Source organism: Callospermophilus lateralis, chromosome 12 (assembly GCF_048772815.1).
Source record: "Callospermophilus lateralis isolate mCalLat2 chromosome 12, mCalLat2.hap1, whole genome shotgun sequence".
Lineage (NCBI taxonomy): Eukaryota > Metazoa > Chordata > Mammalia > Rodentia > Sciuridae > Callospermophilus > Callospermophilus lateralis.
The window spans coordinates 67,676,588-67,691,428 of NC_135316.1; the positions used below are offsets into that span (position 1 = coordinate 67,676,588).

General features: G+C 37.7%; 1 protein-coding gene across 5 annotated transcripts in view; it reads right to left on the minus strand.

The window, feature by feature from the left end:
• Positions 1-14,841, minus strand: part of Enox1 (ecto-NOX disulfide-thiol exchanger 1) — a 533,584-nt gene that overhangs the window by 37,353 nt on the left and 481,390 nt on the right. For all 5 annotated transcript variants that reach the window (XM_076872046.1, XM_076872045.1, XM_076872047.1 and 2 more), the window contains one exon: positions 2,417-2,519. In XM_076872046.1, the coding sequence (XP_076728161.1) occupies positions 2,417-2,519 (103 nt within the window). The remainder of the gene's footprint in view (positions 1-2,416; positions 2,520-14,841) is intronic.

The window sequence follows — 14,841 nt, forward strand, 5'->3', positions numbered from 1 at the left end:
AATCTTCAAAGCGGCACAGCCCCTGCACCAGGAACTTCCCTTTTCTCTCTTGCCTGGTCCATAGCAGTTTTGTCCCCACCACAGTCTATTATCTAGATTCTAAAAGCTGCAGGGAAGGTCTGAATGTTCCCAACATTTGGGTATCTACAAAGTAGGAATGGCCAAGCTAAATTAGCAAGATTAATGGCAGAGGGCAACTTCATCTTTTCACAGGATCTACTGCCATCCTTAGAAACATCTCAATTATAATTTTTTTAAAAAATAGGATTATTCTCTCTTTGATACTTCATCTTTTCACAGGATCTACTGCCATCCTTAGAAACATCTCAATTATATATTTTTTAAAAAATAGGATTATTCTCTCAAAGGTATAAAAAATAGGTGTTTGTGGATTTGAATAAGTAGTAATATCTTTTTGTCAAACTAACTTGATGTAGAGTAAAATAAAATGTAAAGAAAGGTAGAGAGGAAATAGGAGTTTCCCACTCTCCATTCTCTAAGTATAATTTAATCAAATGCTTAAGTCTCCTGTCTCTCTTCTACCTCCATATTCTCATGTACTGATTTAAGATGAATGAACTCCCTGGTTCTCTTCTGCTCAACCCTAAACTTCAAATGGTAATATAGACAGTCTAGTTTAAGGGATCAACAGTGAGGGGGAATGTCATGGAAAATTTAGAGTCTATTGTGCATACTTTCTAATGAATACCTTGACTTACTAATATTTTTGTTTCTAATACACTTGAATTAACTAATTTCAATTTTTTCCTAGTACTAAAGACATTACTGAAGAATGTGTGTTATAAATGTAACCTATCTACTCTTGTTATTATATAGTATATAAAACACTCTTTTTAAATTTTGAGGGAAGTGATTTAGTGTGTGTGTGTGTGTGTGTGTGACAGATCCTAGTAACTATGTAGAAGATTTTAACAGGAAGAAAATAAATAGTCCTGTTCTCACTTTTTTTTTTAAACCTTCCAGTGGCCAGAATTATTCACACTTAAACAAAGAGAAAATTTTTTCTGCATATCATTTTGTGCTCTGTTAATATCCTAAAAAAGCATTATAGGTAAAATCACATTTTTGTCACACTGAGTGAAAGAGAAGCAACTGTCAGAGGTGGACACATTTTCCAATAGGAGAAAAATCCAGTTACCAACTACACTTGGGTTCATGAGACTGACAGCACATCAGCATGTCTTCTGAGACTTGCACATGGCATGTTATTATAGCTGTATATCATCAGAGAGAAAAAAAATAATTGGTTTTCCTTGGAGTATCTCTAAGTTGATGTCATATTCAATAACCCGTAGTTGAAAAATCTATATATGATGGATGAAGTTTGGACTATATTTTGAATTTCATTCCTCCTGTGCCAGCTTCTGCAGGCCTTGGTATACCTGTCATCTTGAGGTAAGAGAATATGCAGTATTAACTGCATCCAAGCACTACTTCTGCCAGATAACGAACTCCAGGAGAACAATTTTTCTCACATGTACAACAGTCTCATCCTTCACTGTTAATGGTGCCATGGAGGAGCCATTGAACTTGGTGAACCTGGGGTAGGTGCCAAGATGCAGCTTGAATAGAGGCTGTGAATCATAGGGTGAGACAATGCTTCCTTTAATCTGGGTTTGAGGGCTTCAGGGGCATACAGGCTACTAAGGCATATTATAACCCATTTCCACCAAGACCTCCTCCCTGCAAGAGTCTGTACTGCTTCTGTATCTGTCAATGATGGCTCTCAAAAGTTACCATCTAGAGCTTTGTCTGGTCCAGACAAAGAAAAAGCCAACCTACTAGAAGTAGTTTGTGGGGCAACTGTGTGTTTTAGGTGAACAGCAAATTTCTTCATCTTCCTTGGTGACCAGTGTCTTTTGTTCATCTTGCATAAATGGATCCACACTTGGACAAGGAATTCTGGATTAGAAGGCCCTGGATTAGCCTAGCACCAAGAATCTGGATGTACCTGTTTCATTTGTTTTATGGGCATGGCTCTGGGGCTCCCCTCAGGACATGGCCACTGCTGAGGGGTGCGAGGTTAATGTTCTGGGTTCAAAGCCTAGACATCTGACTTGGTTTGGAACTTTTGGATTAGAACCAACCTGGCCTCCAGGTGGAAGTACAAAGTCCAAATTCACATTTGTGACATGTGAGGTGTAAATTAATCTGTTTACTTGAACTTGGTTTCATGTCTGACAACCAACTAATACTATGGTTACAGAAGAGCAAAACCTCCATTAGTTTGTATGCCACTAATGTGAAATGTATGTAATATATTCTTGATGAGATTAATCTCACCTCTGACCAGAAGGCAAAGTTGTTTAAATTGCTAACAAGCTGGAGTTGAATTAATAAAATATTATTTAAGCTCATTACCCAAGACTTAAGAGAAGAAAAAGAATTTCCTTACCTATTAGAAGAGCTTCTTTCTCTGATTTTAAGCCTTGGCTTCTTTTCTCAATATTGTTCTCTCGATCTTGGTTGACTAATGCAACTGTCAACACATTGATTTCCTATAAAGTTAAAAAACAAAAGCCATATATATGTTTATGTAGATTCTATAAATTTCAATAAAAATCACCAGATATCTTAAGCTCTATAAAAGAGGTCATAACTTCCATTTATAAGTGAATATCAAATCTTATAAATAATTGATTTGTCCAATAGTAGAAAAGTAATTCTAAAAACCTAGGCTCCTAACTTCTTCAAGCAAACCAAGAAACTGTGCAAGTAGAAAATTTGGCACAAATTATCTTAGATTTTTGTCCATGTTTTAATTAAATTCTGTTCACTAAAGCTGTATTTGACTGTAGCTAATTTAACAGGTTTTATTTAAAAATGAAAAATTTTCTAGGAAAGCCTATAGCACACTGATTTATAATGCTATACTAGTATCTTGAGTGAATATGTAGGGAAACAGAACCTATTGGAGAGCAAGCAATTGTTGGTAGAAATATTTAAATTGAGTAAGTATGAATCCTGATACCCAACTGTAAAAGGTAGATAAAGCAAAAGTTGGGAAATTCTTTTCTTTGGGAGCTAAAATTGAAAAACTGTACAATAAACCAATAACACATGAAATATTGATGCTGGACTAGTTTTAGTTCTTTATAACTTGAAGACAGATATAAAGATCTAACTCATATATTCCCAGTCTTGATATTAAGACCCAAAAGAGTGATTTAATAGGAATTTAATGATCTGCATGTGTGGGATAATAGAATCATTAGGGAAGTTGAGTCTTATAGAGGGAAGATGTTCACTAAAAGATTGTTTTACACAGATCCAAGATAACTAAATATATGTTTCCCATACAAAGTTATGCTACAGAGTAGTACCAGGAAAATAAAGGAAACACTATATTTCCAGGAGAGTAACTGAGGGAGGACTCTGGAAATCAGCAAGGAAATAATGGGAACCTTAAAACCTGGAGATTTGGAAAAGCAATCAAGAGAAAAGAACAAGACAATCTGCAACTTCAACCCCATGTCATGTCTGGGGAGTAGTGTGTAGGGGATGCAATGACTCCACTATGCCAGGAGAAGGTAAGTGACAAAGTACCAGCAAAACCCATAAGAGCAGCATATGGGAGGTCCTAATTGCAAGAGAAGTCCACAGTCCTTATAGGCTTAAATACAGCTTGGGAACTGGCTGGTCTAAGAACAACTTCTCTGCTCAAAACAATAAACTCACATTGGGCCTTCCCCAACCCCCAGAGCACAAGCTGTTACAACAGATGCCACTTCTAGATGCCTTAGGGTTGGCAGCTGGCTCCCTGAGCTGATGGCAGCCTTGGGCCTGTGTGTGCCTCACAGAGCAGAGAGACAGCTTCCTCAGCATCTTGCACCTCCAGAACCAGCAGCTGCCAGAGCCAGAAGCTCAAGTTCCAGTGGCACTCGTTCCTCAGAGATGAGGGAAGGTCTCCCCAACAGTCTGCAGCCTTCAGATTGCAGCTGCTGGTATGAAAGTCCCCATATCACCTGTGTCTGTCTGTGGGGATCTGGGGAAGGTTCTAGCTACAGTCCCAGAATCATGGCCCAAACCCAAGCACCACCCATGCTTGCTCCAAACCTGGGAAAGGTTAAATTCACATTCTTCAGCTCCAGAAATGTAACCACCAGTGCCCTAAATCTTGTACTACCTGCAGGGATTAGGAAAGGTCTGGTCTTCAGCCCATAGCCTTGGAACTGTAATTGCTAGTACAAAATTCCTCAGCATCAACCATGCTCATCTCTGGAAAACAAGGACATTCCCATCATGTCCTGAAGTTCCAGGACCATAGTTACCAATGCCACAAGTCTTGTCCCATTAACACTTGACCTGCATGAGCTAGGGACATTCCTATCCACATCCTACATCTCCAGACCATAGGTACCCAAATGCCAAGCCCTGACACTCCTTGTGTTTGGACTAGAGATGTCCCCTCTGCCTTCTTCACCTCTAGTTTCATGGGTAACAATACCACAAGCCCAAATGTCACCTGTGTATTCTCTAGGAGACCTAGAGGAGATCTCCTCCACAGCCTGGAGTCCTGGAACCACACCTGCTGTTGCCCTAGCATCACCTGTGTTTGTCTCTTGACAAACTGCAGAAGGTCCCATCTGGGTCCTGCAGTTCTGAAAAGTGGTTACCAGCACTTCAAGGCCCAGAGGTACCCACAATAAATTCATAGAACCTAAGGAAGGTTCCCTTTACGTCCCAACCTTGAGTCCATTGTTCCCAGTGCCAACAGCCCCATCATCACCTGTTTTCATTCAGGGGGATTTGGGGGAAGGTTCTATTCCATCTGGTGGCTCCAGAATAAAGCTGCTGGTGCCACAGGCCCTGGATCTCACATTCATCCTGAGGAATCTGGAGAAAGTCTCCTTCACATCCTATGGTTCAGGGAGATGGCTGCTGACATCCTTGGTGTCACCTATGCTTGCCTGTGGGACCTGGGGATGGTCCTTTCAACATTCCACACCACCAACGCTGTAACAGCTGCCATTGCCATTGATGCCCCAGTGGCATCACTGCTTGACTCTATGGGATCTGAGGGTTTACATTTTAAAAAGCCTATGTCTAGTGCAAAGTTGCACAATTCTTTTCATGCTCTGCTGCAGTCTAGACAACTGAGGAACTGATGTTGTCGACATTAATCACAATCAAAGAAACTGTCCTTTTGAACTCACGTATGATCAAAGCAAAAGTAGCTACATGGTTGACATCATACATCCCATCTAAATGAGAAAACATTCTCCTACAAAAGCTATTACATAAAATTGGTAGAGGTGAATAGTTCACTAGATGTGCAACGTCAACATTAGGGACGTTCAAACAGATGAACAAAAAAGATACCTCCAAAGGAATGCATTAGTTCCCCAGAAATCCCATTTTTGAGGAAAAATTATAAATTTCTGAAAAAAATTCAAAATGATGGCCCTAAAGACACTGAGTGAGATGCAAGAGAATATAGACGGACAATGCATAGGAATGAGAAAAAAAAAAAATTCAGGATATGAATAAGAAATTCACCAAAGAGAGACCATAAAAAATATAAGAAATCTTGAAGCTAAAAATATCAATCCATAAAATAAAAAATACAATTGAGAGAGTCTATACTAGACTAGAATAAGCAGAAGAGTGAATTTTTGAACTTAAGTTCAGATCTTTTTTAACTCATTTAGACAAAAAAAATTAAAAAGGATGAGTAAGCATGTGAGACTTTATGGGACCCTATTAAACAATTTTTCACATCATGGGAATTTCAGGAGAAGAAAAGGAGAAAGGAATTGAAAACCAATTTCACAAATATTCAAAGAGGTATGGACATCCGATATAAATTCGGAGGACTCCCAGATTAAACCCCAAACAACTTTCACCAAAGCACATTTTAGTCAAAAGTATAGGATAAAGTGAAAATCCTAAAAATAGCAAGATAAAAGCATCATGTCAGAGGCTGGGGTTGTGACTCAGTGATGGAGTGCTTGCCTTGCATGTGCAAAGCTGGGTTCGATTCCCAGCTCCACATAAAAAAAACTAAACAAAATAAGATGGTAGTTTGTCCATCTATAACTAAAAATATTTTTTAAAAAGCATCACATATTTTGGGAATGCCTGTTAGACTTATAGCAGAAACCCTAAAGCCAGAAGATAATTGAATGATATAGCCCAAGTCCTAAAAGAGAAAACCATGCCAACCAAGAATACTCAGTAAATTATCTTTCAGAAATGATCAAGTGGGATTTATTACACTGATGCAAGAATGGTCCAGCATATGCAAATTGATAAATGGAAAGTAACATATCAAAGAAATGAATTCAACAAAACCATATGAACATCTTAACAGAAGTAGAAAATGCATTTGATAAAATTCAACATCTCTTAATAATAAAAACTCTCAAGAATTTAGATTCAGAAGAAACATACTGCAAAAAAGTACAGGCTATATATGAATAACCCACAGCTAGTATCATCCTGAATGGGGAAAAGCTGAAAACATCTTTCCTCAAAAGATCTGGAACAAGACAAGGATATTCATGTTCAATATTCTTTTAATATAGCAGTTGAGAAATTACTAAAAAGAAAGAGCATCTAGATTGGCAAGGAAGAAGTAAATCATGCATGTTTGCAAATGATATGGTTTTATATACAGACAAATCTATGCATCAAAAAGCTGTTAGAACTAATAAACTAATTCAGTAGAGTTGTAGAATATAAAATCAGCATAAAAAAGTAACATTTTTTATATATCAATAATGAACTTCCTGAAAAGTAATCAAGAAAATAATCCCATATACAAAAGCAAAGAAAAAAAAAAGGAAAGAAAATTTGAACTACATTTAACAAAGAAGTGAAAGATCTCTACAATAAAACTTATTAAAAAAAAACACTGATGAAAAACTTAAAGAAGATAAAAATGGCAAGATACCATGTGTTCATGGGTTAGTAGAATTAGTGTTGCTAAAATGACCATTCTAGCTAAAATAATCTATAGGTTCAATGAAATTCTCATGAAAAAGACCAATGATTTTTCTTCCTAGAGATAGAATAAACAATCCTAAAATTCATGTTACTACAGAAGATCCAGAATAGTCTAAGTGATCTTGAGCAAGAAAAAAATCCAAAACAAAACAAAATAACAAAGCTGGAGGCATCATAATACCTGACTTCCAAACATACTACAGTTAATAGTAAGCAAATGAACAAGGTACTAGCATGAATAGACACATGAACCAATGGAACAGAATAGAAAATACAGAAATTAACCCATGTTCACACAGCAAATTGATCCCCCCACACCTTTTTTCTTTTGTGTTGCTAAAGGGAATCGGGGGCTCATGCAAACTAAGAAAGGACTCCACCCCTGAGATGCATTGTTAGTCTCCAGCCAACTGATTTTTGACAAAGGTGTCAGGAACATACAGTGGAGAAAAAGTAGTCTCTTCAGGAAATGGTATAAGCAAAACTGGATACACATATGCAGAAAAATCAAGCCAGATTCCTTTTTCTCACTGTATGTAAAAGAGAGCTAAGACCCAAATGTAAAACCTGAAATTGAAATTGCTGCACAGAAACATAAAGGAGACACTTCTAGACATTAGTGTGTGCAATAATTTTTTCAGATAGGATACCAAAGGCGGACGAAAAAAGTTAAAAAAGACAGTTGGGATTACATCAAACTAAGAAGCTTCTGCACAGCAAATAATCAACAGAGTGAAGAGACAACTTAAATAATGGAATATTACTCAGCATTAAAAGAGAATAAAATCATGGCATTTGCAGGTAAATGGGTGGAGTTGGAGAATATTATGTTAGGTGAAGTAAGCCAATCCCCCCAAACCAGAGGCTGAATATTCTCTCTGATATGTGGATGATGATCCATAAGGGATTGGGGGGAACAGGGGAGGAATGACGGAACTTTAGGTAGGGCAAAGGGGAGGGAGGGGGCATGGGGGTAGGAAAGATGCTGGAATTAGATGGACATCGTTCCCGTAAGTACACGTATGAAGACACGAATGGTGTGACTCTACTTTGTGAACAACCTGAGACATGAAAAATTGTGCTCTATTTGTGTACTATAAATTGAAATACATTCTGCTGCCATGTATGACAAATTACAGTAAATAAATAAATTTTAAAAAAGAATTGAGTAAAATATTTTCAAACTATTCGTTTGACAAGAGATTAATATCCAGAATATATAAGGAGCTCAAAAAGTTGAATATGCACCAAAAACAAACCACTTAAAAATAGGCCTCAGATATGAATTCGTGTTTCTCAGAGGAAGACTTACAAATGGCAACCAGTATATGAAAAAATGTGCAAGCTCACTTAACATCAGGAAAATGCAAATCAAAACCACAACGAAGTATCATCTTACCCCAGTTAGAAAGGGTATTATCAAAAGTACAAAAAATAACCATAAAAATATATAAAAGTAATATACATGGTTGGTGGTAATGTAAAACAGTGCACCTATTATGGAAAACAGCATGAAATGTTCCTTTAAAAACTAACAACAAAACTACCACATAACCTAGCTATTTCACTCCTGGGTGGATCACCAAAAAAGATAAAATCATTGTACCAAATAGATACATGCACTCCCATGTTTACTGCAGCACTCTTCACAATAGATAAAATATAGAAGCAACCTAGTTGCCCATCTGCACATTGGAATATTATTCAGACACTAAAAAGAGAAATATTGTCATTTACAGCAAGATGCACAGAATTGGATGTTACTATGTTAAATAAAATAAGAAAGACAAAGACAAACCTTATGTGTTCTCAATAATTTGTAGAAATTTAAAAATAATCCCATAGAATGGAGGGGGTTAGTGGTCACTAGAACCTGGAAGTGAAAGGTGGGTGTGTGGAAACAAGTTAGATAAGGGATACCAAAAATAACACTTGAGGAGATGGAAGAGTTTCTTACCCTGATTTGATTATTACACAGTGTCTCCATGTATATAATTACCATAATCTACAAAATAAATGTGTACAGATATAATGTCTCAATTTAAAAAAAATTGTTCTTTGGGGCTGGGGATGTGGCTAAAGCGGTAGCATGCTCACCTGGCATGTGCGGGGTGCTGGGTTCAATCCTCAGCACCACATTAAAAAAAATAAATAAAAACAAATAAATAAATAAAATAAAGATATTGTGTCCACCAAAAACTAAAAAATGAATATTAAAAAATTCTCTCTCTCTCTCTCTTTAAAAAAAAATGGTTCTCAAAGAAAGGCTAGCACATTGAGCAAGAGTTAGAAGATCTTTGCATTGAATGGTGAGAAATCTGCTGGGAGGAGATAGTCATTAGATAGAGCTAGATGGACAAAGAGCTTGGATGGTCTGAACAAATGGTTTGGTAGGTCTTCATAGAACCAGAACGGGGACAAGATAGGTTTTTAGCTAGTTAATAAAAATTAACCAAACTTGTCACATACAAGGATTAGAAATTGTTGGGAGTGTGCTGAGCATGCAAAGAGTATAAACTACATCTGAAAGCATTCACATAAAAAATAAACTCAGCACATGCCCATCAAAATAGATCTGTGAGCTTAATTTAACATATGAGTTACTACTCTGTAAATCAAGAGTGATTAGAAATTGCTGGGAGAAAAAAGACCTCTGAGAAATTGTGGTTTGTAATATTTGGTGAGCAGTTAAGAGAGTCCTTTTAAGGCCACACTTACCTACTGACAACTGAGTGATCAAGACTGAGTAAGAGGTGAAGATGGGTGAGGTCAAGAATTGAAGGAATCATAGAGATGTGATGACATATCAGAGGGAGGATCTTGGTTGACTAGAATGTGTCAACTGAGACTGATGTTAGGGGTCAGAAAGAGAAATGGTCTAAGGCAAGCCTTGAGCCACCTGTACATAAAAGGTCATTATAGATAAAAAGGACTCTTATACTTCATAAAGGGGGTCTTGGGAGAGCCCCAGTGGAAAGACAATTGAGAACTTTAAAATAGAATGAATATGGAGATAAAATTAGAACATTTTATAAAGAGTTACAAGGATGGGAATAGGAATTTCCTTTTGAGATGAAACAATACACAGCTATTTTGATGAGGCTGTCTTGATTACAGCAGAGAAGGCTGTGTGTACACTTTCTGTCTTGGGCCAGTGGGGTCAAGGAACCAGCTGAGCTTTGTTTTTGTATGCCTTAAGGACATATAGGACCATGCACTGGGCTTCCAGGCCCTTGAAAGTAGGATGCTAAGCAGAATGCAGGCTGAGGCTCTGTAAAGGTCTCACAAGGGAGGTTTAGAAGAAAGAGGTTGGAAGAACATTAACTAGGATAATGACTGCATCATTAAAATATTCAAATAATGAAATTCAGAGCTAAGTGGAAATAATATCTCCAAGAGTGGGTGATCTGTTCACAGCCTGGATGATAATTGAGGCCAAATGAAATTACTCAGCAGAGTTTAGCAGATAACAGACCCACATTAATTGCCAAGACTGAGTGGTATCCTGGGGCCAGCACATAGTTAAGGATCCAGGTTTAGGAGAGAGATGGCCTGTAGAGGGCAGGCAGTATGTGTGGGAGCCAGCAGGAGACGGGAAGGGCAGAAAAGAAAAAGTCCACCCAAGGGTGCTGTTAGGCACCAGTCTCCACATCCGAATCTGGAGTCATAAAGGGGGACTGTGAGCAGGGCCCCAACAAATGCTAGTTAATAATGTCTACAGAAACCAGATATGGCTTACCAGTGACTCTTTCTTTAATGATTTTTTTTTAAGAGAGAGAGAGAGAGAGAATTTTAATATTTATTTTTTAGTTATCGGCGTACACAACATCTTTGTTTGTATGTGGTGCTGAGGATCGAACCCGGGCTGCACGCATGCCAGGCGAGCGCGCTACCGCTTGAGCCACAACCCCAGCCCTCTTTGATGATGTTTTAGAGTTGGACAAATGAGGATGAAAAGAAAAATTCTAGAACCACCATTCTTTGAAAATGCCTTATTATTGGATATTGTGGTCTGTGCTCTGCTGACCACAACAGTGTGCTACTGCATGGCCATCAGCAGAGACTATGGAGTGGACACACTTCTCTGCATGGATTCCACACTAGTCAGCAGGCTTGGGCTTGCTAGAGACCTGGGGCTTGGTAAATGCTCCAGTTATTTTTTTTTTTTTTTTTTTTTTTGACTCCTCCAGGAGGGAGAACTATGTTGGGAACTAGCACAGGCCCAATGAAGCTGATCAGGTGGGCTCTAAGAAGTGTTTGCTTCTTATAATAAACTGGCCTTAAAACAGCATTTCCATTATAGTCAAAGGTGTGTCTAAGTATACTAACTAGAGACTTGGGTTTGTAATATCATGTAGTGAAGTGGATCAACTTGTGACCACTCAAGAAATACTACTAAGTGTCCTGAAGCCTAAGTCAGCTGTGGACAGGAGATAAGCTTAGACTCTGGCTGACAAATGACAGAGTTAACTGGATGGATGAATGCTCGTGTCATAAATTTTGTCAAAGATCAATGTTAATGTTAATATGGATATATCTTAAGGTTTAGAAGATAGTATAGTGATTATAGATAGCTATATCATGTACTGTGCTTTTTGTTGATAAAAAAGGAGGTCTTTGTCCTAATGACTCATGCATTAGTGGTTATTTAGAAAAATTAAGCTAATCTGATTTGTCTGTGTTGATAATAGTGTTCACCTGAACAAGATAATTATAATTATTGGTAATGTGCAAGTTTGGAGTAGTCTGTGAAGGACAAAGTAGGCAAGCAATCTCTGTAACCCCCTCTATGTTTTTACTTAGTGTCTAAAAATCTAAATTAACTTCTACTGTTTGTCAAAACAGTCCCGTGAATTGATAAAGAGGACTGAATACATAGAATACAGAACTAAGTAATTCTTCAAACCAAATCCTTGTTGTATTTAAGATAATATGATGCAAACACTTCTTAGAGCCCACCTGATGAGCTTCATTGGGCCTGTATTATTTCCCAACATAGTTCTCCCTCCTGGAGGAGTAAAAAAAAAAAAAAAAAAAAAAAAAAAAACAGCTCCATCTCCACCTGTACAGAACTCTCAGAAAAGCCCTCAAATTGGAGCATTTACCAACCCTCAGGCCTCCAGCAGGCCCAAGCCTGCTGACTAGTGGGGATCCATGCAGAGAAGTATGTTCACTCCATGTGATCGATCGATCTATCTATCTCATCCATCCATGCATCCATGCATCCATCCATCCATCCATCTATCTATCTATCTATCCAATCCATCTATCTATCTATCTATCTATCTATCTATCTATCTATCTATCTATCTATCCAATCTATCTATCTATCCAATCTATCTATCTATCTATCTATCTATCTCAATATACATCTATCACATATATCGTGTGCACATGCACGCATGCACACACACAAACATACACACACACATATCACATAAGTATCAAGTGACTATTATCTGTTGAGAAATTCTAAGTGTTTAGGGATATTAAGTCCAGAGCGACAAAAAGTGCATTCTTATTCAGGTCTATAAGAAGGTAAAGTCAGTGGATGAAGCTGGAGAAACAGTTATCTCAAGAAGAGGGGTTTAGATTATACCTGGAAACTTTAACAAGTGAAGAATTTTCAGCAGAGGGGGTTTGTAAACAAGTCTATTTTTTGAGGACACTGGTTTGAAGGCAATGAAGGTGGAGTCAGGCATAAGAGGTTGGAGCCTACTGTAATAGTCTGGTCATTTTTAGGTTTAATGATGAGTTATGCAGAGTTCCAACAGAAGACATAGGAAAGAGTTAGAAGGTTTTAAAATCTGGTGACCTGGTGAATGAGAAAAGGTGAGTAGGGAAACAGAGAAATAAAGAAGTATGTAAATGAGGCTGCTCAGTTTTAGAAATTTTGAATTTACAGTGTTTATGGTATCTTGTCATAGACTTGGGGAGGCAGTAGGATAATATAGGGTTTTTAACTTAGAAGCAAGGCCTTCATAGTTCTTTTAAGGAGCATTTCTCAGGTTTGTGTTTGTAGCAAACACCCATGATTCTCCTTCTAGAACCAAGAACAGGCTTGATATAAACAAAGTTGATTTCTCAAGCTCAGTATTTCTTTCCTGTAACACAACTCAATGCATGTGCAGGCATCCTTCTGGGCCCATCTGCATGGAGATGCTCAGGTTATAAGATCCATGAGGGTATAAGTCTGATGAAGCCAGAATGGCTGGTAGCACATGATAAAACCTGAAAGGGACACTTGTTAAAATGCTTCTGGGAACCACTCCTCTGATAGAGACAGGCTTGCCATGCTATTGAAGAGTAAGTGAGAGAATTTTCAAGGATAACAGAGGATATATAATTTATGCTTCATTTCTGACTTGAACCATTATCTATAGCCTACAGGTCTCTGTTTTTAGTGGTTTGTTTTTCCTGAATGAGTTAAAAAAAAAATCTCAGTCAAAAGCTATAACACAGATGCTAGAAAACAATTAGATTTCATGTTCTCCACTTAGGATGTTCTAACTATCTATTTAGTAATTGAGGAACATATTTTTCAGGGACAATGAGTCATAAATGATGCACGGTTGCCCCTTTCTTCAAAACTTCACTTCCCTTATTACTACCACAAATCTCTGGGAAATGGAAAAGACCTAATTGGAATGGGGAAAGTTTTTTTTAGAAACAAAATTATCCACAACTTTTATCCTGTTAAAATCAATCACCCTGATAGATGCCTTAGAGAATGATGTGTCTGGGAGGTGTTTTGGAAACAACACCCCAGATGCCTAGAGACTGCAAAATAGAAGCCAAAGTGCATAGGCATGGATTGGGTGGGAGATGAGGGGGCTGATGAGGACAAATCGCTAATGGTGTACCAAGTAGATGGCAGGAAGGAAATACCTGGTCAAGATCAAGAGTTTCTTCACGGAAATTATGAAACCATGTTCCAGGGGATCTGGTGAGAATGCCATTCACTTGACACAGAAAAAACACACCAGACTACAGCAGGCCCAAAGTGACAATTCTGGACTTGACAGGAGAATGGGCAGGATTACCTGATACACCTCTGTTCCGATATCTCTTAACTCTATTTTCTGTGACACTTAGAAGGACTCATGAGAGAGCCAGAGTAGAGGTTTTCAATAATTGGAAGCTATAGATATCAGATTTTTCTAGAAGTCTTCTTTAAGACTTAGCTACTTAAAGGCAGAAATTTCCCCTCTAACGGTCTATCAATTATTTTGAAAAATGATCAAAGCAATATATCATTTATAAAAGTTCTTTTTCAACAGAATCATGCTATATTGTTGCTTGTTTTAGTTTCTTTCCACCACATAACCCCTCAGGACCAAGAATGTGGCTTCCCCAGTGTATGAAGTCCTTTCCTTAGTCTTTCATATCTTCAAATCTCTTGAACATATGGTGTCCACTATTTGTTCCCTGCCTCACCACGTGAAGTCTGTTTATTCATTACCCTCTGAAAGCTTTTCAGTGACTTTTTAAAAATTATTTTTTTAATTGTAGATGGACACAATACCTTTATTTATCTATTTTTTTAAAAATGTGGTACTGAGGATCAAACCCAGTGCCTCACATGGGCTAGGCAAACACTCAACCACTCAGCCACAACCTCAGCCCCTCCAGTAACTTTTTTAACATATAATTATTTTTCTCAGTCCTTACCATGCTACCTCTGATGTCATTGAGATTAGCCTCCTCACACCATCCATTTCTCTTCTTTTTCTAAATTTTTAAAAATTTGTTTCAGTTACACATGACAGTAGAATGCACTTTGATACATCACATGTAAATGGAGTATAATTTCTCATTCTTTTGGTTGTACATGTTGTAGAATCACAATGGTCATGCAGTCATATATGTACA